The sequence below is a fragment of the Camelus dromedarius genome, chromosome 15, assembly GCF_036321535.1.
Source record: "Camelus dromedarius isolate mCamDro1 chromosome 15, mCamDro1.pat, whole genome shotgun sequence".
Lineage (NCBI taxonomy): Eukaryota > Metazoa > Chordata > Mammalia > Artiodactyla > Camelidae > Camelus > Camelus dromedarius.
The window spans coordinates 40,678,820-40,703,302 of NC_087450.1; the positions used below are offsets into that span (position 1 = coordinate 40,678,820).

Consider the following 24,483-nt stretch of genomic DNA (forward strand, 5'->3'; position numbering starts at 1 on the left):
TTAATTATTTGGGCAGAATCTTAGGAGAATAAGCCAAAGAAAGGGGGCTGACACTGGAAGGGATGGAGGGTTCCTGCTTCAGGGGAGACATGGCCCTCGTGTTCCTTACTGAAAGCAGATCAGGAGACAGTAGATCCCGGCCAAGAAGTGGGACTGAACAATGTTAAACAGCTGAATAGCTGCCCGAAGGGGTTTTTAAATGGCATGGCTGCTGCCCAAAAGAGATTAAGGTCTCTCTCACAGCACAGGAGAGAAGCCAGGAATAAACGGAAGATGAGCGCAGGCCTAAAGAAAAAAAATAAAATAAAATTTAGCCAATAGGAAATTAAAAACTGGATTTGGAGATGGTCCAGACAATACAATAAGGATATGGAAAGAGCCTTTTAAAACAGGTCCACTGAGGTCTGGCAACATCAAGAAGGCTGAAGAACATGGGCCTTATGTTTTACGGAGAATAACTTTGTTCTGGGAAATGGGCATGAGCCAGAAAACAGACCAAGATGACGCCCCTGTGTCAAGGGTGACGGCCACGCCGCTGCCTGGCAGAGGAGGGTGGGGAGGAAACCTGCAGACCTTCACGGTCACCAGCACACTGTGGAAGCGCACAGTCTCAGACAAGCAATGAGAAATGACAGAGGTAGAGCAAGTTACTTCAAATCCAACTTTCTAGGACATAAATTCTGGAAAATAAGGCTGGCCAAGGAGAGATCAGTTTTCTCCCCTAGCCTGGAAACTCACTACTTTAAGAGACTTACTTAAATTATTCTTTAAAAATTACTCAGAGCAGCCTCCCAATTGATTTCTGGAAATAGCTAGAAGTACGCAAGAAACAAAACCAAAACCCTGCTCTGATTTTAATCAATCAGTACACGGACAACATTAAAGAGACCCTAATGGAAAACCACCCTAACATCACAGACAGTATCATCTCAGTTCTCTCATCCAAAGACACAGGACTCATCCTCAATTACCTCCCCACATCCGAGCACCCTGTGCCCCTGATTTTCTCTCTTGTTCTGTCTCCAGTCTCGCCCCCTCCCTCCAACCTTACTCAGGCTTCACCATCTCTCCCCCGAATTCCTCAAATGCCATCTCTTCAGAGACCGTTCAGGTGAAATAAATGAGCTTTCTCTCCTCCTTCCTCTCATTGACTCTGTTCTTTCCTTTGCAGCAGCATAATGATCGGTGGTCACGTGCTTTCTGCAAAGCTTCCTTGTATATTTCCTGCCTGCGCCCTGCACTGCAGTCTCTAGAAGGCAGAGACCATATCTGTTTTGCTCATCACTGTATGTCCACAGCTTTGTACAGAGTCTGGCACATAACAGGTGTGCAGTGGTGACATTAAACATAATACTGTTTAATACCAAAGAAGGCAAGGCTTCCACAATCCAGCCTTTGCCTACCTCTTGAACTGTATCTTATACATCACTTTTTCCCCCTGCTCTCAAGCATTCAACTGAAACTAATTTACTTACTACATCCCTAAACCCATGTGCTATTTCATGTCTCCAAATCTTTGCTTGTGGCATCTCTTTGGCCAGGAAACACTCCCCCTGCAGCTCTCAGGTCGTATTTTTCACTGAGATAACTTTCTTCTGCCCTCCAAACTCTTTTAAGACTCAGCTGGAGCTTCCTGGAAGCTTTTTTGATCCAACCTTGTGTTGAAAAGTGTGTCTACTCACACAGAGTCTTCCTGCACCTCACTCTTATGAAGATCTTAATGTTGATGGTATATCACATGATCACCAAAACGCAAGGCTGAGCACCAAGCACTCACAGCCACAGCTCCTGGGAGAAAGAACCACTGACACCATGGGGCTGGGCGAGAAAAACAACTGGTCACCTTGTTAGTTTCCATCTCATCTGAAAGCAACACTTAAAATAAAGCTGCCCAGGAGACAGTTTAAAAAGTACAATTTATAATGCGGGAACCTGCATTTGGAATTTTCAAAGGCAAACTTGAGACACTCTTCTAGAATGAAGATAAAAGGACAAACTGATGGGCAAGAAAACACTCATTTTTATGTCCCAGTGTACAAAACAGTTAAATTAAAAAAAAAACCCACAAAGATAAAATGCTATAAGAAATACAGGTAAGTATACAATTGATCACAACAGAACAGGGAAAATGGCCAAATATAAAGCAATGAAAGAACAGCTCTATAAAACTAACAGGCACATTAAAAAATGGGGGAAATATTTGTAAAACATTCATATTTGTCCTTAATACACATATATCAGTTAGAAAAACACCTCAGATAGGCAAAAAGCAATTTCTCAGGAAAAAAAGGAGATAAGTATAAAAAGTTCACCTCACTAACATTAAACGCAAATTAAAATGAAGTATTATTTTCTTATCAAATTAACATAAAAATCTAAACATGAGTTTCTTTTTGGAGAGACTGTTGGGGTGAGGAGGTTGCACTGGGCGCTGGTGTAAGCAGAAACTGGTGTAACATTTCTGGAAAGCAAGGAGGTCACATACGTTGTTAAGACTCAAAGTTGCTTACATCCTTTGATCTTGTAATTAAATGTCTTAGAAGCTAGTGCAGGGATATGATCATTGATGGAAAAAATGGTTATACACAAGGTTTTTCATAAATAAACAGCAATGGCAACAAAGGACAGAGTCTCTCTCCACAATTAGAAGCTTATCTTTAAAAATACATGGTACAAGCATATGATAGAATTATGCAGTCAAAAATTTTAAAGATGACTTAAATATCAGAAAAATACAAATAATAAAATGTTAAGTGAAAAAGTAAAGATAAAAAGTATAATTTCTTATTTTAACACTTAAATACTGAAAACTATAAAAAAGAATCAGACCAAATATTAACTGGTTGGTTGATAAATGATTTTTTTTTCCTTTTTAATTCTCAACATTTTCTAAGTTTTCCACAATGAGCACATATTACACTTAAAATCAGAAAAATTATGTTTGCAATTAACTATTTGAAGATATGAAAGGAAAAAATTATTCTACTTGAATATATACCTAAGTATATTCTGCACCCTAACAGCAATGAGTAAAGTAAACCTGTGCAAAAGTAGAGCAGACATAAATATTCTAAAACACAGTGAAAAACTTGCAACATTTAAATATTTCTTACAATTGATAAGAAATGTTACCTTCCAATTGATAAGAATGTTGTATTTAAAATAAAGTGTTTTGCTTGAAATAATAAAAAAAATTTAAGAAAAATGCTGCTGATAATAATTATTAATTAATAGTATACACATATTTTAAGTTAGGAAACAACAGCAATTTTCAACAATTGCAGCTACAACTGAAAACAGCAAAGCAAACCAAAACATCCAAACAAAAAAGCTTAAGTGCTTTTTAATCTAGCCAAGATTTTTTTTTTGCATACAAAGCTGTATTTGTTTAGTTTCAAAAACTCTGGAGACGCTCCCACAAAGTACAATCTCCTGAACATGAACTCAGAGATTCTGTTGAATGAAAAATAAACACTTTGGAACTAATCCCTTCCTCAAATACAAATGGTAAATTGCCACTTGTAAATGTTTTCTATTTAAAGATTGACTTTTCTACGGTATACAGATAAGTACTGTATACAATTTCACTTTTTATTATGTGAAAGTAGGACTTAGGCCAATATATTTTAGATTCTAAATTTAACCTTTAATACCTTTTATTTTTCTTTCATTCAAAATTCTGTTAAATCACTGGAAAACATTGTTTATACACACACACACACATATATATATATATAGGGTGGGGGAGTGATATAATAAAAAATATTCCAAAAGAGTTGGGTAGGGGGAGGAGAGGAAAAGACCAAGGAGACAAGACAATTGGAAAACAAAGTAAGATACAGATTTGAACCTCCCAAATACCAATAATTCTATTAAACATATACAAACTAAATTCTTCAGTTAAAAGACAGAGTGTCAACCTGAATAGAAAAAAATGAATATATCCTTTTTACAAGAGAAAGAATGTTCACTATCAGAACATGAAAAGATAGGAAAAGATAAACTGTGCAAAATCTAACTGAAACAAAGCATATGTAGCTATACAAAAGACAAAGTAGATTTAAAGGTGAGATGCAATGATGGAGACAAATAGTGACATTTCAACGGAATGAAAGGGTTTATCCCCCAGGAAGATACAAAAATTCTTTATTTAATTCCACTGTCAGAAAATACATAAAACAAAATCCAGTAAACTAAAATTAGAAACAGCTAAATCTCATCACACTCTTGGGCATACATACAGAGGGAAACTTAACTCAAAAAGACACATGCACCACAATGTTCACAGCAGCACTGTTTACAACAGCCAAGACATGGAAACAACCTAAATGTCCACTGACAGATGACTGGATAAAGAAGTTGTGGTATATTTACACAATGGACTACTACTTAGCCATAAAAAATAATAAAATAATGCCATTTGCAGCAACATGGATGGACCTGGAGAATGTCATTCTAAGTGAAGTAAGCCAGAAACAGAAAGAAAAATATCTTACGATATCACTTACATGTGGAATCTTTAAAAAAAAAAAAAAGACAAACTTTTCTATAAAACAGAAACAGACTTACAGACATAAAAAACAAACTTATGGTTACCAGTGGGGAGGGATGGGGGGGAGGGGATAAATTGGGAGACTGAGATTTGCAGATACTAAATACTATATATAAAATAGATGAACAAGTTTCTACTGTATAGCACAGGGAACTATATTTAACATCCTGTAGTAACTTACAGTTAAAAAGAATATGAAAATGAATATATGTATGTTCCTATATGACTGAAGCATTGTGCTGTACGCCAGAAATTGAAACAACATTGTAAACTGACTATACTTCAATAAAAATATTTTTTTAAAAAAGAAAAGAAACAGCTAAATCTCTGTAATAATGGGGACTATAAAATACCATCTCAGTAAATGATGTGGTAAGCAGATAAAAACCAGTAGGGATATAGATGATGTGAACAATTTATAAGCTGGCCCTAATTAACATATGTAGGTCCAACTTCATAATGTACATTGGTTTCAAACGCACAAGGAATATTTACCAAAAATGACCATATTCCGAGCCACAACTAATTTCAAGGATGGAAGTCACTGAAAGCATGTTCTCTGACCAGAGACAGAAATTAATAACAAAAAAGATACTTAAAAATCTCTGAATTTCTAGATGTTAAGCAAAACAACTCTAAATACGCATTAGCCAAAGGAAAACACAGTGATGGGCTTGAAATATTTTCACTTTAGTAACAAAAAACATCAGAACTTGTGGATGTGGTAAAACCATTCTTAGAAAGAAATGAATAGCCATAAATATGTATATTAGAAAAGGCTGAAATCCAGGATCCAAGGATCTAGCTCAAAAAGTTAGAAATAAAGACAAATTAAACCCTAAGAAAGTAGAAGAAAAAAATGTAAAAGCAGAAATTAACGTAACAGTAAATGAAGAAAACTCAACAAAAGAAGGTTGTTTCTTTGCAAAGTCCAATACTCCTAGAAGACTGATGAAGAGCAAAACAGAGACAGCACAAATTACTAAAATGGAAAACTGGAAGGCATGAGTACACATTCTCCAGACATTAAGAGATAAGAAGATGATATTATGAACAACTTTGTGCCAATGCCCTGGAAATTTTACCTAAGATGTATAAATTCCTTGAAAAACAAAAATTACCCAAACTGACATGAAAAGTCAAAAAACAATGTTATTTAGTCTTTTAAAGAAATCTTAACTGCAGTTTAAAAACTTTCATAATACACCCCCTGCACCGCCCCCCCACCCCCAAATTCCAGGCACAAATGATTTTACCTGTGAATTCTTCAAGGAATCTAAGGAAGAAGTATCAACAATCTTTTACATACTTTTTCAGAAAAACCGAAAGAGAGAATACTTTCAACTTATTTTATGAAAACCAGAACCACCTTGACTCTACAACTACATCAGGACATTAAACGGAAGGAAAATTTGAAGGCTAATCTCTCTCAAGAACACAGATGCAGATATTCTAAACAAAATGTTAGCAGCTTGACTTCAGGGATATATTAGAAGGACATTACATCAGGACTGCCAGGTTTATTGTAAGAATGCAAGGGTACTGCTGGAATGTGCATGTGATGGTGGTCACTGGAGCTATCTATCATCCTGGGCCATGATATATATAGAAACCACATGTCAAGGACAGCAGAACAAGACAGATATCGTCTGGGCTCCAGGACAGTAGACTTGCATTCTCAGCCTTGGATTATTTGTGCTTGAACTGCTACATACAGAGAAATAAACTTTCATCTTGTTTTAAAAAAAAAGTCCATGTAATTAATCACACTAACAGGATAAAGGAGAAACAAAAATTATTTCAGTGGATAGAAACAGCATCTGTTATAATTCAAAACCATTCATAATAGAGACTTAACAAACCATAAATAGAAAAGAATTTCTTTATCTGATAAAGAGTACAAATTAAAAAAAAAACTACAGCAAACATCACAGTTAAAGAAATATTAGATGCTTTCCCTGCTGAGATCAGGAATGAGATGAGGAAGCTAGCTATCACCACTTCTATGTAGTATAGGTCCTAGAAAGTGTAAGGAAAGAGAAGGTATAATTACTGAAAGGAAGAAAGTAAAATTAACACTTTACAACATAATTGTAGATGTACAAAATCCGAAAGAATGTCCAGATAAACTACCAGAAATAACAAGTGAATTTAGTAAGGTCATGGATAACAAGGTCAACGTACAAAAATCAAACTTCAGGTGTATACACTAGTAACAAATAATTATAAGGGTTAAAAAAAAAAACACTTGAAATACCATTCACAATAGTATAAGAATATTAAAAATCTAGGAATAAGGCTAAAAAATGTGCAAGGCTTTATACATACAAAAAAAACCCCAAAACCTGATACACCAAGATAAATGCAAGAAAACCTAAATAAATTGAGGGATATGTTATATTTATGGATTGGAAGCCTCAATGTTAAAAACATGAAATCTCCCCAAATTGACCTATTGAATGGAACGTCAATCAAAATCTGAGCCGAATTTTTTGCCTGTGTGAAAATTGATAAGCTGATGATAAAACTTATACAGAAATGCAAAGGGCCAATAATAGGCCTGATGATCTCAGTTAAGAACAAAGTATAACAACTTAGAATTTATAACACCATACATTAAAATTCATTATAAAGCTAGTGTAATTAAGAAGTATGCTATTGATCCCAGGATAGAAAAATAAACCTATGAATAGAATGAAGAAAGAAAGTGACCCATATATATTTGATCACATGATTCATAATAGAGTTACTGTTGCAGATCAGTGTGAAAAGGGTGCTCTTCTCAAATGGTGATGATCCAAATGGACATCCATTTAAAAAAAAAAGAGTGAATCTTGACCTCTATTCTGCACCATATGCAAAAATCAATTTCAGGGCAATGACAGATTCCACATGTAAAATATAAAACAATAAAGCTTTTAGAAGAAAATACAAGAAGGTATCAATGACTTCAGGGTTTTCAAAGATAACAGACACAAAAAATACTCATCTCAAAAACAGTGGACTTTAATAAAATTAAGAACTTGGGTTCATTAAGAATTGTTGTACTGAGCACCTCATTTTGAAGAGGTTATACAGAAGTAGACAAATGAAACAATACTGAAAGAGCCAATGATGGTATGAAAAGTTGTTATACATCAGTCCTCACAAGGGAAATGAAAACTGACACCATGATGAGATACCACTACTTAGCATGGTGAATCTTTAATAGGACTGACAACACCAATTGTTGACAAGAATGTGGAACTGAAAGTCTCATGCTCAGCTGGTGGCAGCCTATACTGGCACTCTGAAAACTGGCTGTGAATATGCAACCGAGATGTACATATGTTCTGTGACCTATAAATTATACTTTCAGGTAATACCCAACAGAAATTAGTGATTACATCCATGAAAAGATATGCTCAAGATTACTCACTAAGGTGTTATTTACAACAGCCCCAAACATGTAATCCAAATGTTCATCAACAGTAGAATGGATACATGATTGTAGTATATTCAGACAATGAAACACTATACAGCAGTGAAGATGAAGTACCACTACATATAACATAGATGAAGTTTACAAGCAAAATGTTGGATGAAATAAGCCAGACACAGTGAGTATCTACTACATGATTCCATATAATGTTCAAAAACAGGCAAAACAAAGCCATGGTAATGAAGACAAAATAGTGGTTACTGCTGTGTGTGGGTATTGGGAGGAGGGTGAGCAATAATCAGAAGGAAACTTGAGGGAGGGTTCAAAGGGCTCAATACCAAGTGTGCTAACTTGGTCAAAGTTTATCAATCTGTACCATTAGGATTTACACACTTTTCTTTATATATTTAAAGCAATTTAAAAGGTTTAGGGGGAAAAATCTACATTGCTGTGTTTTCTACTTAAAGACAATATTAACCATTATAAAAGCTCATTCTGTCTCTCTTTCCCCTCAGTAGTAGTAATCCTGGTCACTGCTACCTTATCTGTCCATTGTGAGCCATTCAAATACTCTTTGAGACTTGATTTCCTCCATGTGCAAAAGAAGTAATTTTTCTGCTTTTGTTTCTTCTTAAGCAGGAATACAGGTGAAAAAAAGAGAGCCTATGTAATGCAATACATCTTCTCTGAAAACTTTAACTACATTTTGCTGCAAGTCAAGGGAATCATTTGAATGCTCCATCCTGATTATGCTACTATTTTTTGGCTTAAAGAAGGTGATGGACAGTTATTATGGAATGAATTTTTAAACCATTTTCTTAGAATTAGAACAGCATTGTTCTATGTTCAGAATAGACTAGAATCCTAATGTTTTTAGGATATGGGGTTTTAGGAAGTACAAATATTAAACAGATAAGGGAAAAATGGAAGACAGACACATCTGATGTTCAAAAGGGAGGTCATATGTGATTGTTCAGCATTAATGAGACACTAGGTCTGGATCAATCCAGCTCTCCAGGCCCTCGCTGGTACCACTCCCTCCTGAGTCACTCTGAATCTCTGAGAGTGGGGTCCTGGTTCCCATCTCTTCCCCACTCCACATGCTCTTTCCTAAGTTTAAAACTAACACAGCCAGTAAATGTTCTTTTACAAGAGGGTAAAATATAAGATTAATACGTTTTTACATTTTGTATTTTTTTGAAGACTCCAAAAAAGTCCTAAGAATTTTCCAAGTATTTAAATTTTGTCCCGCGTTCTCATTTCCATTTGGCTTTTGAAAACAAGGAAGTGGAATAAAAAACAGAAGATGATTATCTCTAGCACTCCAAATAAGATCAAGGAGGGAAATGCTCATGAAAAGAAGTCATTTTAGATTAACAGCTGTAAAAAAACTGAAGAAGAGTATTTTGGCTTTTTACATTTCAAGCGGTATTAACAAGCTCATTCAGTGAAAGACTGAGAAAATGGAGAAAGTGCTCTGTCTCAGTTTTCCACATCGACAGAGCTCCGGTTCTGTTGCTGGGAAGGGCATCCATTGGTGTCATTAAACAGCTTTGAAAGCCTGCAGTTTGCACTGGGTACAGATCCTCCCCCTCAGAGAAGGGGGCCGTGGGTGGGGCTGAGGGGTGCAGCGTGGACAAGCCACTACAAGTGCCAGATGTTTGCTCAATTACGATACTACCTCGGTATTACAGGGGAAAACCAAAAGCTGAAGATCTGCGACATTTAAAGGAAAAATTCTGAGTTAAGGTGAAAACATGGTAACTCTTTAATGAGACACCAAACACTTTTCTTTCCACCAAAGCATAACTTGTTGACATAGTAAATCATCCATGCTTCTTTCGAGAGAAAGAGAATCAAAATGATTTCTGAATTTAAAAAGCCATTTCCTTCCTATTTCTTTCCACAATGGACCGACAGAATACTGTATAAAAATTGGGAAACTGCATGAGAGCAGTTTGAATTTGCTACAGAAAAAGAACATCCCTCAAAATTAAAAGAAAGCATAAAGAAAAGCCCCTAGTCCTGAAGGTTAAAGAATAACCCTGATTTACTGTGATATAATGGACTGTCACAAAACAATGGAGTTATTTGAATAAATTCTCCATTGTGAATAAATTCCATGCCACTCAGGACAAGTTTTTTATTCATGGAAAATATCTTGAACTTCAACTGCATACTTCTCCTACCACAATTACTCGCAACAGATATGACGTGTGGAACATATATTTTGTGTTTTTAATGCTGTGTTAAGTTTCTAAAATACACTATTTTGTCTTAATCTTTTTATTTATAACCATTTGGATTATCTTTGTATTCATTTAATAGTTTTACCTTTTTGCACCTGAGGATTTCTAAAAGATAAATAGATAAATCTTATTTTAACTTCAGAGCCATGCTGTACATTTTCTCTTTACATATAGTGTTTCTTACCCTGCGAGGTGCTGCCAGTGAGGACTGGGAGCAAGCCCTAAGCACAAGCCAAACACATCAAACCCCAGATTCATCTTTTTGACACTTAGGCCCCATGGGCAACATAAGACCAGGCAAAAATTTCCCATTTTTTCCCCACTATTCTAATTTTTCTCTTTCTATATTCAAATAGGAGGCCAAGAAAGATCAGTTATGAAACCACAGAAGAGAGAAAGTGTACCCCTAGAAATAACATCAATGCTTAAATGCAAACAAGCATTAGTGTGAGCGATCGGTTTATTGGCAACTGACGCATGAAACACCTTAAAACTTGAAATGCTTCAGGGGTGAACAGGGAAAGTTAGTCATATGGAACGCTTAGGGAAAACAAAGGGTAAAGAATTAAAGCAACTTCTGTATAAATGAGTTACTGTAATGCACTCTGTATGACTTTAATAAAACTTGGGGTTTAAAGGTACAGAAAGTAGAGCAATTCATTTATATCCAGACCTGGACTTAGACCTACCAGTTTAATTCACAAATAGACAACTGTCTGTTGTATGTTTTCTGAGCACAAAATCATATAAAAATGACCAGATGTTAAAGGCTACCTTCCTTTTTGGTGCCCATACATTAAGGAAACAAATGCCAGTAACCAGGGTACCAGTGTAAGAAGTGATAAAATACTAACAGTACAACAACTCCACGTAAGGATTATTTTTCTATCCTCATTGCATAGCGCGGAACCAAGGCACGTGAGCTACAGGAACATACTCAAGTACACACAGTATGAGGAGCTGGAGTAAGAGTCCGTGCCTGTGAACTCGGGCCCCACAGCCTAACTTAACCACTGCTGTACCCAGTAACTGGGCAGGGTGTACCTGAGAGAATTAAGTCTCCAAAAATAGGGAAGGCTTCCCAGAAATGCACAACACACTCAATTATGTCTGTTTCCTGTTAGACCAGGATGAGTTACAGACTGTCTCTTCATCCCTTCAAGTATTTGTTGTGCCCTAGTAATACTCTCAATGGCACAAGGCTGTGAACAAACAGATGAAAAGTCCTGTCTTATCAGCCTCAGAGTCTAGCAGGGCAGCTGGACAATAAAAAGACACAAAAGTAAAATAAGGTTGTTAAAAAGGATCAGAGAGGGAACAGGAAAGACAGGGGTGAGTGAAGGTGAGAAAAGGGCTCACGGAGAAAGTGACGTTAAATAAAGACCTAGAGTGGATGAGAGGCGACAATCTCTGCACCTGTCAGTATAATACATTTCCTTATTTTAAGCTGTTCATTGCAACCAGAAGTCTACCAGTGAATACTTAACCTCCCGATAGGCTTGTCATGAAGATTAAAAGAGAAAATGGGTCCAATGCACATAGCATACTGCCTGGCTCCTAACAGGAACTCAATGAATGAATTACTGTTACTGCTGTTGTTGTAATAAAGTCATGAAGTCAGACATGAAGTACCTGCAGTGCACTCACACTGGGAGTCCAAGACAACCACGTTAACATTTCTGTCAGTGAGATGCGAAAAACACCCCAACCCCCGCCCCCCCCAAACCCCATTCTGGAGTCAATACATGAAGCGTTACAATTTAGGTCTCAAGTATAAAAATATTATTCACAACCACCTTCCATGATCTATCAAGAACCTGGGTTGCTGATGAAATCACAAGGCTCGTCAAAATAGAAGCAGGAAGCCGGGTGCCCCCGACGTGAGCTGGGGGCCACGGTGAAAGGTGTGAGGGCCGGCCTGCCTAGTCACAGACTTCGCTTGCTGGCACTTTCATGTCAGCTTTTTGGCTGCAAGGAAAGTGTTTACTTCTTCTATGAACAGATGACTTTCCGTAGCTCTGGAGTTTTAAAAGGTCAGCAGTGATAAAAGGCTTAGGAAGAGCTCTTATATTTTTTTGCTAGCATTATGAATTTCTCTATAAAAATGCTGATATATGGGAGACAATCGAGCAATGCATGGAAAATATGTATTCCAGGTCCAAACGCAGCTTATTCCAGCAAGATTTCTGCAGCTCTCTCCCTAATGATTTAAACATCCCTTTCATTCACTTCTGCAAAAGTACGTTCACAGGAGGAGTGAGTGTGACGAACAGTAGCCTTTACAGCAAGAGGCCGCTTCCTCTCCTTACCTGGAATGTTGTCTGATCCCTTTTTACACCAGGGAGGGAAGGGATCCTATTGTTAAGCCAAATTCCCTGCCTTTAGAAAAGAAACCCTCTGGTTGTATTCTCTTAACAGATTTTTCAGTTTCCAACCCTAAAACTACAAAAGAAAAAAAAAAAAAAAACAAACCCTAAAAATCTTTGGGCCAAGCAGCCAGATGTAATATATTACTGTGTCAGGGTACTTCAATGTCCTACTTGGCTAAATCATTTTCAAAAATATTTTCTCTTCAGTGATAGACACAAAGTTCTATCTCCATGCCACAAAACCACCAACTGCTTTGGAGTGTTGTCAACCACGGTTTTATACTTTCTTTTTACACTGTTCGGAGAAAATGTACCTAAAAGTCTGAAAACAAAACCAGCCACGTTTGCCCTCCATTCGTTTTTATTTCTTTGATTTGGCAAAGGCTGCCTGGACTGTATTTTCTGGTTCCCGACGAACACAAAATTGGCCTAAGAGTTTGAACCTAACTTCTTTTTAATCTTTCCGATATCACTGTTCTTGGGAAACTTCAAGAGGCTAGCCGTCCTCACCACTCGCATCTGTTGTGTTTTCCTTTCCAAACGAACGAGTCAACAGGAAGCGGTTTATAGCAGACGTCCACGTAGGTCGTAGGATTAGAGCCTCCATAGCTGCCCAACAGGACATGGTTCTCTGAAGGCTCTGGGGTTCGGAGCTCAGGCTGGATGTTATAAGAAACCCCTTTCCAATCCTATAGTTCTCAGTCTTTAAATTAAGATGAGGATTGTTTTGAATGTGAGAGCAGAACCTTCTGGTCACACACTCCGTCTTGGTATTATTTTGAAAAGTGAGAAGTAAACAACAACATTCAGGGGAGAAAAACGTAGCAGTAGGCAGTAGCACTAAACTTAAAGGTTTTGATTTTTTTTCCCCTGATGAAAAATAGGAAATTCCAGGAATGTCTGACTTTATAAACAGACCTGAAAGAGCAGTTTCCCGTTGACACTAAAATTTCACAGAAAGTTAGCATCCTCCCCTGGTTTTGCACATCTTCCCCCAGCCTCCCCAGCTCTCAACAACCCCCCCCCCCCCCCGCAGAGGGGCACATTTGTGACACCTGATGAACCGACACTGACGCATCACCGTCAGCCAAGCCCACAGCTCACAGCAGGGTTTGCTCTTGGTAGTGCACTCTTTTCAGTTCCCTGTCTGGACGGCAGAGTTCACGCTGGCAAGTGGAAAAAAGCCTTCAGCAGACAATCTCACGCCCTCCTATTTGTGGATGGGCAATTATCACTCAGCCAGTGGATGACCAGTATGAAAAAGAAAAGCACTTAATACGGCTTCATTTGTTACTCAGACAAAATTCGCAGTCTTACTTCCATCAGCCCACATTATAGAGGCAGAATGGCCAGCCCCCGCCACCCTCGTCGGTACTGCACCACCTTCCACTCTCTGCTCCAGCCCTCAGACCTCCACCACTCCACTCTTTTTATACGGCTTATCACTTGCTAGCATATTATGTAATTTACTTATTAGTTTACTGCCTCCAAGAAGGTGGGGATCTTTTTTTGTTCACTGACATAGCCCAGTTCCCAGGAGAGTGGCCAGTGCACAGCATACACTTAGCAAATATTTGTCAAGTGGATGAGTGAATGAGGATGCTTTCTGAAGGACAGGGCTTCAGGGAGTGACTTTGGTCCGGGTTTGGAGGCCTAACTAGCCATGACTAGCCAGCCTCTGCATTGCAGGGCTCCTCTGAAGTCCTTGCTAGACCAGTGTGGCCATGCCATCGTGTGATCAGACTGGAAAGCTCAGTGAGGTCTAGAGATGTCTGAGGTCCCCAAATCCACTTGTCATGCGAGCTCTCAGTCGACCTGGACACGCAGCTGGGAGGGCACACGTGCTGGCCGAGAGCAGCCTGCCCAGAGGCCCGTGAACAGAGGGAGGCCAAGCCTGAGACCAGGAGGTGTTTCTCCACGGGGGCTGGAGGGACGCACGTGGTGACACTTCAGCTTCTCACTGTCACAAGTTTCCCTATTCTTCTTCCCACATCCTGCTGATGATGAAAAAACCAAACCCTGAGTCAGCCTATAAATGGGATGAGATAATTTTCCTATGAATTAAAACTGCACAATTTTAAAAATGGGGAAAAATAAATGAGTCAAAGAATTGTGACTTTTTTTAAACAGATGGACAAGATAAATGGGGATATAAAGCAATGAGCTGAGTGAAAAAAAGTCAAAAGCTTCCTTTGCTTTTCTACCCAAGATAAAAGCTCTGGCTTGAGGGTGCAAAGGAGGCACTGGGAGGAGATGGACGCAGTTACGAGAATAAAGGAAGGACTTACAGAGGTGGAAGTAAATCAAAAGGGCTCCACTTCCCTGTACTTTCCTGACATCCACACTTGAAAAAGAGAACCTGTGCGTTACATATTATGTACTGCATGTATATCCTGCGCTTACTTATATCCATGAAGTGCAACTACGTTATATTATTAAAATACAAACACATACTTGGCAGTATGTTCTCTTTACTTATTTACCCCCACAGCCCTTCCTGGGATGTGGGCTCCACGTGGGCAAGAATGATGTGTGTTCTGCTCAGGCACACAGTGCCTGGCGTACGACGGGCACCCTGGAACTGCTGAGTGAATGAATAAATCAACAGCTGCTCACCTACCACTTACTTCCCACTCCGTGCAAACTTCAAATGACACTGTTCTTTCTCTCCTGTGGGAAAAACAAGGTGTTTCTCCTTTCCCTTCCATGTATGTGTCCCTAGAGCACCACATAGAAGGGAGAGAAAGGAGCCAGTGGTTCTGTTTTTATTGCCAAAGCTTCGGCCATTCTACTAGATACTTGAGACAGCTCACGGTGATGGAGAATGCCCCTTCCTTGTGGTTCCATAACTGTGAACAGATGCTGACAACTCGCCAAGCCACGGGGAATCAGGGAAGGGCCCTCTTCGCCTCTGCTGGGCGGGATCCCTTCAGCCCTGCTTCAAGCTAGGTCTGCCAGCCCTCACGTCCACGTGGCTTCAGCTGCTTTAATTGGAAGTTCGGAAACTGGTGGATGGGCATGAAGCAGGAGTGCCAGCCACGTCTCAGTGTTAACTCAAGTCCTGTGCACACCAGCTCCACGGCTAACTCCCGGTCCCGTGGGCTGGCTTCGTCCTACCCCACAGCCAGGGGTAGAATCGGGACACACTGCCACTGCCACAAGCTTCAGACTCAGCCCAAACAAAAGAAAACCCGGATCAGTTTAATATACTGGATGGAGCCCATAAAAAAATGAAAGCCTTGCAAAGCTCATTCTAGAAAGAGATTAGCATGCTTAATAATTAGAGAGGTTTCTAGTTATACTGCCATATATCAGCATGATATTCTAAATGACCAATTTTATTACTTTGGTAAAACTGTCCAGTTTCCGGAGTAAAAAAAATATGGACTGAGTGTCAAAGACAGTATACTCAAGTACAGTAATTTACGAAGCACTAAGACTTCTCTACAAACACATTTTAAATTCAAGTCTCCGCCAAGTAAATGCCTAACAAATTTAGAACTGCAACTAAATTACAGTGATTATGTAACTCTGGAGTTGCAGAAATTCACATTGTAAAAGATACAGAATTAAAGAAAAATTAGGAAGTACAAAAAACAAAATAAATGTGAATCTGTTTATATCGGTACGTTTTTCTGGAACAAGCGCTTTGACTGAGGTGACTTTCCCTTTGTTTGAACATAGTTTTTGCACAGCACGGCCACTGGAGGTTGTAACTTGGGCCATGTTTCACCGAAGGAAGCCCTCACTACCCATGCTGTAGAGCTAACTGAAGAAGCAAACCCGCACCTTCCTAGAAGGCAGGGAAGTGTGCGCTCTGCACACTGGTTTCTTCAGTGACTCAGACGTGCTATGCAAGGCTGTGACCCCTCCAGCAGGCATCGTTCACGCTGTGTCTTTCCTAAGCACGCTAGTCTCAGAGCTCTAAAGATAAAATCAGTGTAAAACTCAGACCCTGCAACACGGAGTAAACCTCTCACAGCCACCTTCTCTGTGATGTTTTTCTCCATTTCCCCACTTTTGATGGCTCCTAAACCCCTCAAACTCTGCTTGCTTAAACCCCACCCTGCACACTCTCTCTTCCACTTGAAGCCAAATCTGGCATCAGTGTTTTGTCTGCTCAGCAGGAGAGCAATTTCAACAATCTCCTGCTTTTTATAAGATCAGTTTATTCCTCCCAATATAATAATTAGTTTCAGATGAACCTGGTTGCCGTTTCTCGGCCTGTTTCCACTGTGGTATATAGTAAGGAGAGCAGACACTTCCCACTGCGCTGTTTTTCAGAGCTAAGAATTTAGGTCCTATCACGGGCCCAGAACAGAACCTTCACCACTTGCTTCTTTAACACATAGCTGGGTTTGGATAACCTAGATTCCAAAAGAGATGGATTAAAATTACGATTATGGAAATCTCGGCTTACTTCTCAACTACTTTTAGATGAAATTTCTCCACATTTATCAAACTATAAAAATTCATCAAGAATATAAATTTTACAAGTATGACCAGTGCTGTACCCTTGCAAACCTACAGAGGTTGCCAATAGGAAGCCAACAGTGTTATCATAACATTTTACAACTTAATTAGCTTTTAGGACATGATAAATACTGTTAGGTAAGAAAATATACTGGCTTAGAGCTCAGGATATTAGAGGAATAGCTCTGGAAAATCTCTGCTGACAATGGTACAGAGAAAAACCAAGCAAGACATTTTTATAAACAGAACGATGGAGATGATCTATGTGAAACATAATCAAAACTGGCAGAGCCTTGCGTTACACCAGGGAGGTTGCCCCATTTTCCTTTAGGTCCCCTGCGTGCTCCTAAAATCATCACCTTCCACACATTCCGACTCGTTTATTCAGTACCAGGAGCAGAATCACCTGTGAGTATTTTCACCATCATAATGGTAGGTTATCCTGTCTGTAAACGCCAGCCACTCGTGAGCTGTGACTTCAGGCAGGGGTCACCCTGGTGCAAACACAGTCTAAGTCCTTAAATCATGTGGGTCTCAGTGTCTCAGAGCCTTTGCCTGTTTAAATAGAAAGCGATCTCCTTTCCGCTTTCTCATGCAATATCTACACGATGTCTTACAGTTTGTCTTACCTTCACATGTACGCCCATCTGCAGAGATCGAGAAACCCTGTTCACAGACACAGTGGAAAGAACCGTCTGTGTTTAGACACTCTCCATGAGGACCACAGAGCCCGGGCTGTTCACATTCATTAATATCTGGAATGGAAAAGAGTTCCACATACTTGAAGAAAAACCTTTTTTGTTTTCCTATGATATCAGACACACAGGAAGCAAAACCTATTACAAGATAGACGGACATCTATCTGGGGGCCCCACTCCACAGTCTGTGCACACACCAGAGCCCAAGGCAAGCTGGACTGTCAGGAGGGAAACTCCCTAGGTTGGCTCACATGACACAGCCAACGCTCAACCATTCGCAGCCTAACGAAAAGCACTTGCATACGTTCCACCCAAAGGTACCCCATTTTCAGGCATATTGGAAGCTTGAGGGTCTCTAGTCAAATAAACAAATCCTCTGTGAAGTATTCTTTGGTGAGAATACTGTGTTTTCGTCCATCCTCTCCCATCAGCATGCGGACCACTCTCCTGTGGCCTACACAGCTTCTCATGTCCACGCCTACCCATCTCAAGGACATGCACTTCTTAAGAGCAAGGCTGCACACGTCTTACTGAGTGTTTAGCTCAAAAATGGCACTCCACCAATGTCTGAATATATAAATGAAATAAACGCCCATCTGTATTTCATTGAAAATGGATATAAGAAAAAGAAGGGCTTTTATACCAAGGAAGGTCCTCATTTTTGCACTGCTCTGTGATGATGCAATTAGTGCACAAAGGTCAAGTGCTTAGTGCAGTACCTAACACACAACCAAGAGGCAAAAAGCGGTAGCTCCTACTATTAGGACTCACGAACAGGTCACGCTGCAGTTGTGCAGACCACCTCATACTCTGCCCGTCCTGAATGAAGAGTGATGGCGCTCTGCACAGCCAGGGTGATGACGCACTCCTTAACACCGATAATGCACGGAGTGCTTGGTGTGAGTGAGATGTTCTTCCAAACCAGCCCTACCCATGCTGGCTAGGAGCGCCCAACGTGGACAATGTCAGGAATCACGGACAACGGTTCACCTGTTCACACCGGTGCCGACATGCGCAGCTGCCCATGCGCTCCGCCATTTCACTCATCTGCGTCCCTCACCACCCTGACTGCTCCTTGAGGACAACTGCATATTTTAACTCCGAGTCCCCAGCTCCTGGTACAGCACGTAAACGGTGTGTTACGAATGTCTGTCCGCCATAACATTTCATGAGTTAAGCAAGGTGAAAGTAGGGTCAAATTTCACCTTTAACACTAGTCCTATAATTTCATGACTCTTAGATTTTATTGAAAATTGGTCTGTGAATAATGAATACTGGCAAGACTACACGACTGCTATATATCTGCATTTTTCCTGGAACATCAATGAGTTTCACAAAACTGGAAGATGTGGTCAGGAGTGAGTCAGCAGGAGCACCACGGTAACACTTCACAGTTGTGTTCATTCTCTACTAACTGAACAGCGATTGGCTAAGTTAATTGGGGGCATAAACAGAATCACAGCTCCTTGGCAGCATCCGGGCAGTAGCCCAACTAAGGTGATTTTCCTATCTTTCTGAAGTCTCCTAGGACCCCCACCTTTATCTTTTGCTAAAGAGGTCCTCAAAACATCCGCTTAGAAGTCCATCTTCAATTCAGTGCAAATATTTACGGAAGCTTCCTATGAGAGGGCTGAACAGGCAGGAGCCCTCACCCTTATGAAGCTCACAGTGTAACAGGGAAGGCAGGAGCCAACGTGAGTAACTCTCAAGTGTAATGGGAATGCGGAAAAGGTACAGATGGCGAGACTCCCCAGTGACCTCCGGGACATGCTTAGCCACCAACCCTGCAGCTCTCCTCCTCCACAGAGTCACCCCCTTCCCCTGTACCCAGGACCTCCTGGGGCTCTTCTTTTTTGCCCTTTTGATCTCACTGTGTAACAGGAAATCTGGCAGGATCACTGATTCAGCCACCTCTGCATTAAAACTGAACTCTCTATCCTTCCATCTGCCATATAACTCAGACCAGTTGGCCTATCTACTGCTGAACCCAACGAAGAAACCAAGCAGGAATTACTCATTTTCTTAACAGTTCTTCCAGGCCTGGAAGAACTGTTATGTTCACTAATTTGAACATATTTCAAGGAGGAGCAATGAATCATTTTCTGCTTTACTATTTCTCAACGTGATTCCACTCTGTGAAATCCTTCACTTCTTGTATAAAATCTCTAGCATCTTCTATGTTTGTTCCCTACCTACTGATGATACCTTAGATTGATCTTTTTTTTTTTTCCAACTCAGACCTTCTTTTACCCTTTAGCTCCATTCTTTCTTTCCAATCTGCTGCCTAGAGTTACCTCCACCTGGGCAAGAAGGTGCCACAAAGTTCCACCGGCCTGGTAATCAGGCCCAAGGTCAAGAGGCATCTTGCAGAGAGAGCCCTGGAGGTTACCCGAGCTCACCTCCTTGTTTTACCTATGCCTCCACGTGGCCCTTCAAAAGCTGTCAGACTTAGCAATGTCACCCAGGGAACGGTGGGCATAAAGTTCTTGCTTCAAGAGAAGTCACTGATTAACATAATTGTCTAAAAAGTTTGATGATAGGAACTGAAGACGAATTCCCAGACTTTTTTCCAGGAAACCGCTAAGAAAGAACAACATGAATATCTGGAACCAGCGAAACATATGCATTCAATTTGGGTTGGACTTATTGAGGCATTTCTAAACTATGCTGCTAGTAACTCAGCTGAAAGCCAGACTGTATTTAAGTTGGGTTTCTTTCACAGATCTGAGATTCCACATAAATTCACAATCTGGCGTGTGTAAGTCAAAACGTGAAAACTGAGTGTGCTCTGCATCTCAGACATGTGCTGCCACATTCCTAAAGAGACTATTAACGTGGGATTTCCATGCTGTCTGTGTATCACCATTAATTTTGCTGGGGGAAGAGATTCTTACACTTCTAACTGAAAATGCCTTCCTGAATATGCAACTATCTTCACACTGTTAGGTAAGATCTAAAGTCTACACCTATATGGAAATATAGAGAGACTAGCAGGCAAAGATCTTCAGTTCAAATCTCAGCTTAACTACTTTTTAGTGAGGGGCATGCTTGTTAACCTCTCTGAGCTTCAGCTACTTATGCAGAAAATGGATATACAGAAAGTTTCCTCTTGGGGAGAGGGTACAGCTCAGTGGTAGAGGGTGTACCTAGCAGGCATGAGGTCCTGGGTTCAGTCCCCAGTACCTTCATTAAACAAACAAGCAAACAAATCTAATCCCCCCCAATACATTTAAAAAAAAAGTTTCCTCTTAAATTCTCTACAAATTAAATGAGGCAATACAGTAATTGGCACATAGAAGGTATTTACTTAAAGCTGTTGTTTTGATTGGTGCTGTGTTCTTATTAGCACCTGTGTCTGCTGTACAGTTAGTCCTCTCTTATCCACGGGGGATACATACTAAGACCTCTGGTGGATGCCTGAAACCTATATATATATTTTTTTCTGACATACACATATAATAAAGTTTAATTTATAAACTAGGCACAGAGATTAACAAGAATAATTAATAAAACAGATGCAAAAACCAGTCATGAAAGTTAGGTGAACGTGATTTCTCTCTTTTCAAATATCTTACTGCACAAATTTAATGCCTTTTTCATCTTAACAAACTTATCACACATTCTGGCCAGAACTTCTGCAGTCTGAGAGGCAACAGCAAAACTAGCATGAATTTCTTTTTCCTTCTTCACAATTTCATGGATAAAAGCTTTGTTCTCACCATAGATCTTAGCAATTTCAACATATGATTTTTTTCCCTTTCCCTATAAAGTGGAGAACTTTCACTTCCTCACTTTAAAAAAAAAAAAAGCATTTTTATGGCTTCTTTCTGGTATATCCAAATCACTAGCATCAGTACTCTTGGGCTCTGGAACCATTATTAGGTAAAATAAGGGTGACTTGAACACAGGCACTGCAATCCCTCAACAGCCGATCTGATAGCTGAAACGGCTAGTAAGTGACTGACGGGCAAGACACGCGGGACAGCGGGACGATTCACGTCCCAGGTGGGATGAAGCAGCATGACACGAGATTTCAGTCACACTACTCAGAACGTGCACAATTTAAAACTTATGAATTGTTTCTGGAATTTTCCATGTATTTTTGGACTGTGGCCAACCATGGGTAACTAAGTGCAGAAAGTGAAACCGCAGATAAGGAGACGGGGAACTGTTGTTTGGGGGGTTAAACAGTAAGAGTACTTTGAAAAAATATAAAGTCCTGTCCCCTGTAATTTTGACCAAATTATTAATAAGCTTTTTAAGGAAGAGAAAAAGCTGGATATTGGATAAAAACAGGAATCAAGGCGGGGGGGTGGGGGAAGCAGATACAAACCAGCTATAGGATAAAATGAAACAGACCCAGGAAGGATATAAAAAAGCTAGAAAATAATTTAGAATCAAGTACCAAGGTTGGCTCATGAAGGGATCTCAGTTACCACAGAAGCATACCAAGCTAGGACACAGTTCCAAAATGCATGAGTCTCAGTCAACACGGTGCAGTCAGCTGAGAACTTCCGGTACTTGATGCAGACTCAAAAATATTATAATAATGCAAATTGGCATTATCTCATTTATATATAAAGTGGTAAAGCCGCAGACTGTCATCAGGAAGAAATGCAGAACTGAACAACTATGTAAATTATAACTTGAAAATGGAGAGAAAGGTACCTTGACATCCTTTTTTGTCATTTAGCTGGAATCCATCTGGACAAGTACAATCATAGGACCCTTCAGTATTAATGCAGTCTCCTCCCTGGCAAACACTATTGTCCTCCAAGCATTCGTTGATATCTGCAAGTCAATTGACAAAATTTAAAAGATGAAATAAACTATATTAAGAAAAACATTTTCCTTATCTTTATACACAAGACTCGCATAAACAAACATTATTGTAGAACTGTCATAACACATGATTTTAAATGGATGACCGCTTTTTAACTTTTAGCATTTTTTAAAAATGAAATATTTTGAAAGGATGTTCACTTTGAACAGTATATAAACTGAAGTTTTAACATCAAATGAAATTGATTGGAAGAGAAGTAAAAATTCTATAACAGTAATTTACTTGGTTAAGTTCTCAGTGATGATAGAGAAAGAAAACATTCTTTAAACGTATACTAAGAATATCCTGAGCATCAATTCATACAAGATCCTGTATTACAGATTACAGAAAATATTTTAAAGCATTTGGCATGGTACTTGCCTCCAAAGAAGAATGATTATTCAAAAAAAGCCAAATTATACAAATAGACACAAAAATAATGAGTTGCTCTATAAGTTCAAAATAATTTAGCATAAAAATTATCAAAAATGTATTTGCCAAAAGAATAGTACCAACTTCCGGTGTCACATGAATTTAAAGAAGAGACACCAGAGAGGTCAAAGGTGGCTTTGTGCAACAGAAGGGATTTATCTGGAGTCTTGACAGTGGGGTAGAAAGTAGAGGCGGGGAGGTGGAGGCAGACAAAAGAAATCAGCAAAACCCAAAGTCACTTACACAGCAGAGATCACAAACAGGTTCTATGTTGCCTGGATTTTTTCATGTACATACTTGTGCAACTAAAAATGGTTTATGTCACCAATAATGGGCTTTGACTGTGAGCATGTAAGGCAATCAGTGACCCCCCCCTTCACTGCATCAGCGTGAGGCAGATCTTTCCTGAGGGCTGTTTATCACTTCACTTACTCCTAGTCACAGCTCGTTACTCCCAACACACTCCATGAGTCCCAGTTCTGTTGCCTGTGTAGGATTCAAATGATTAGCACTGAAGAAACCTAAGGAACAAAACCTTTGTTTTTTTGTTTTTTAGCATTTGGCATGTTATGGCATTTCTTGCAAGTAATTATGACTGCTGTTAAATTACATGAGAAGTTCCAGAAAGATGTAAATTTGGAAACTGTTGCAGTCTTATTCTCCTGGCCGTCCAGCTGAAAATGTGGGCACACGGAATTAAATATTCCTCATAGGACCCAATCAACTAATTAACTGCCTTCTGTACCCTTCATGGGGCAGATAAAAGAGAAGCACCTTATAATTTCATCCTGTCAAAATAAAAGCTAATTATTATGATGTTCACCCATTGTTAAAGTGTTTCTGAATACTGATCCTAAAATGCAACACACACCCGATGTGGCTTCATCACAACTAAAATGAGTTACCACCTTTTCTTTAGTGTGCTTTCTCTGACTTCATTCAATTGTAATTTATACGCAACAAATGCATCTAACAGTCCAGTTCAATGAATTCTGACAAATGTAGACACATTCTGTGACCACTATCACAATCCGGCATTTCTGTATCAGTTTAGAGCTATGAGGATCCACTGCTGGAATCACTGCAAACACAATCATTTTTAAGGAATTAATGAAATACCTCCGCCAAGAATGTCATTCTGTAGCAACAAACATAAAGCTTGGTGATGTTTTCCTTTGACCCTTTTTCCAATCCAACCTTAAAATCTCCATTCCTATTAACCTAATGTCTTGGGTGTTATAACTGTCATGAGAGTCAGTAAAGGGAACCAGCAGGCACAGTTAAGACAGAAAGTAGCACGGAGGATACTACATGCCTCCCGTGAAGCCTGAACATGCCAACAAATGCTTTATTCACTGGTGTATCAAGATTCCTAAAAGTGGAACCCAAGTTAATTGAGAATAGGTTTTTAGATATAAATTCTGTGAAAATAATTCTTATGCCCCAACCCTCTGCTAATTTCATGAT

The 24,483-nt window shown here is 39.5% G+C and overlaps 1 protein-coding gene across 17 annotated transcripts in view; it reads right to left on the bottom strand.

Moving 5' to 3' along the window:
• The window catches only part of LTBP1 (latent transforming growth factor beta binding protein 1), a 399,284-nt gene that overhangs the window by 48,462 nt on the left and 326,339 nt on the right, over window positions 1-24,483 (bottom strand). For all 17 annotated transcript variants that reach the window (XM_064494599.1, XM_064494596.1, XM_064494598.1 and 14 more), the window contains 2 exons: window positions 22,431-22,553; window positions 17,694-17,819 (listed from right to left, as the gene is read on the bottom strand). In XM_064494599.1, the coding sequence (XP_064350669.1) occupies window positions 17,694-17,819; window positions 22,431-22,553 (249 nt within the window). The remainder of the gene's footprint in view (window positions 1-17,693; window positions 17,820-22,430; window positions 22,554-24,483) is intronic.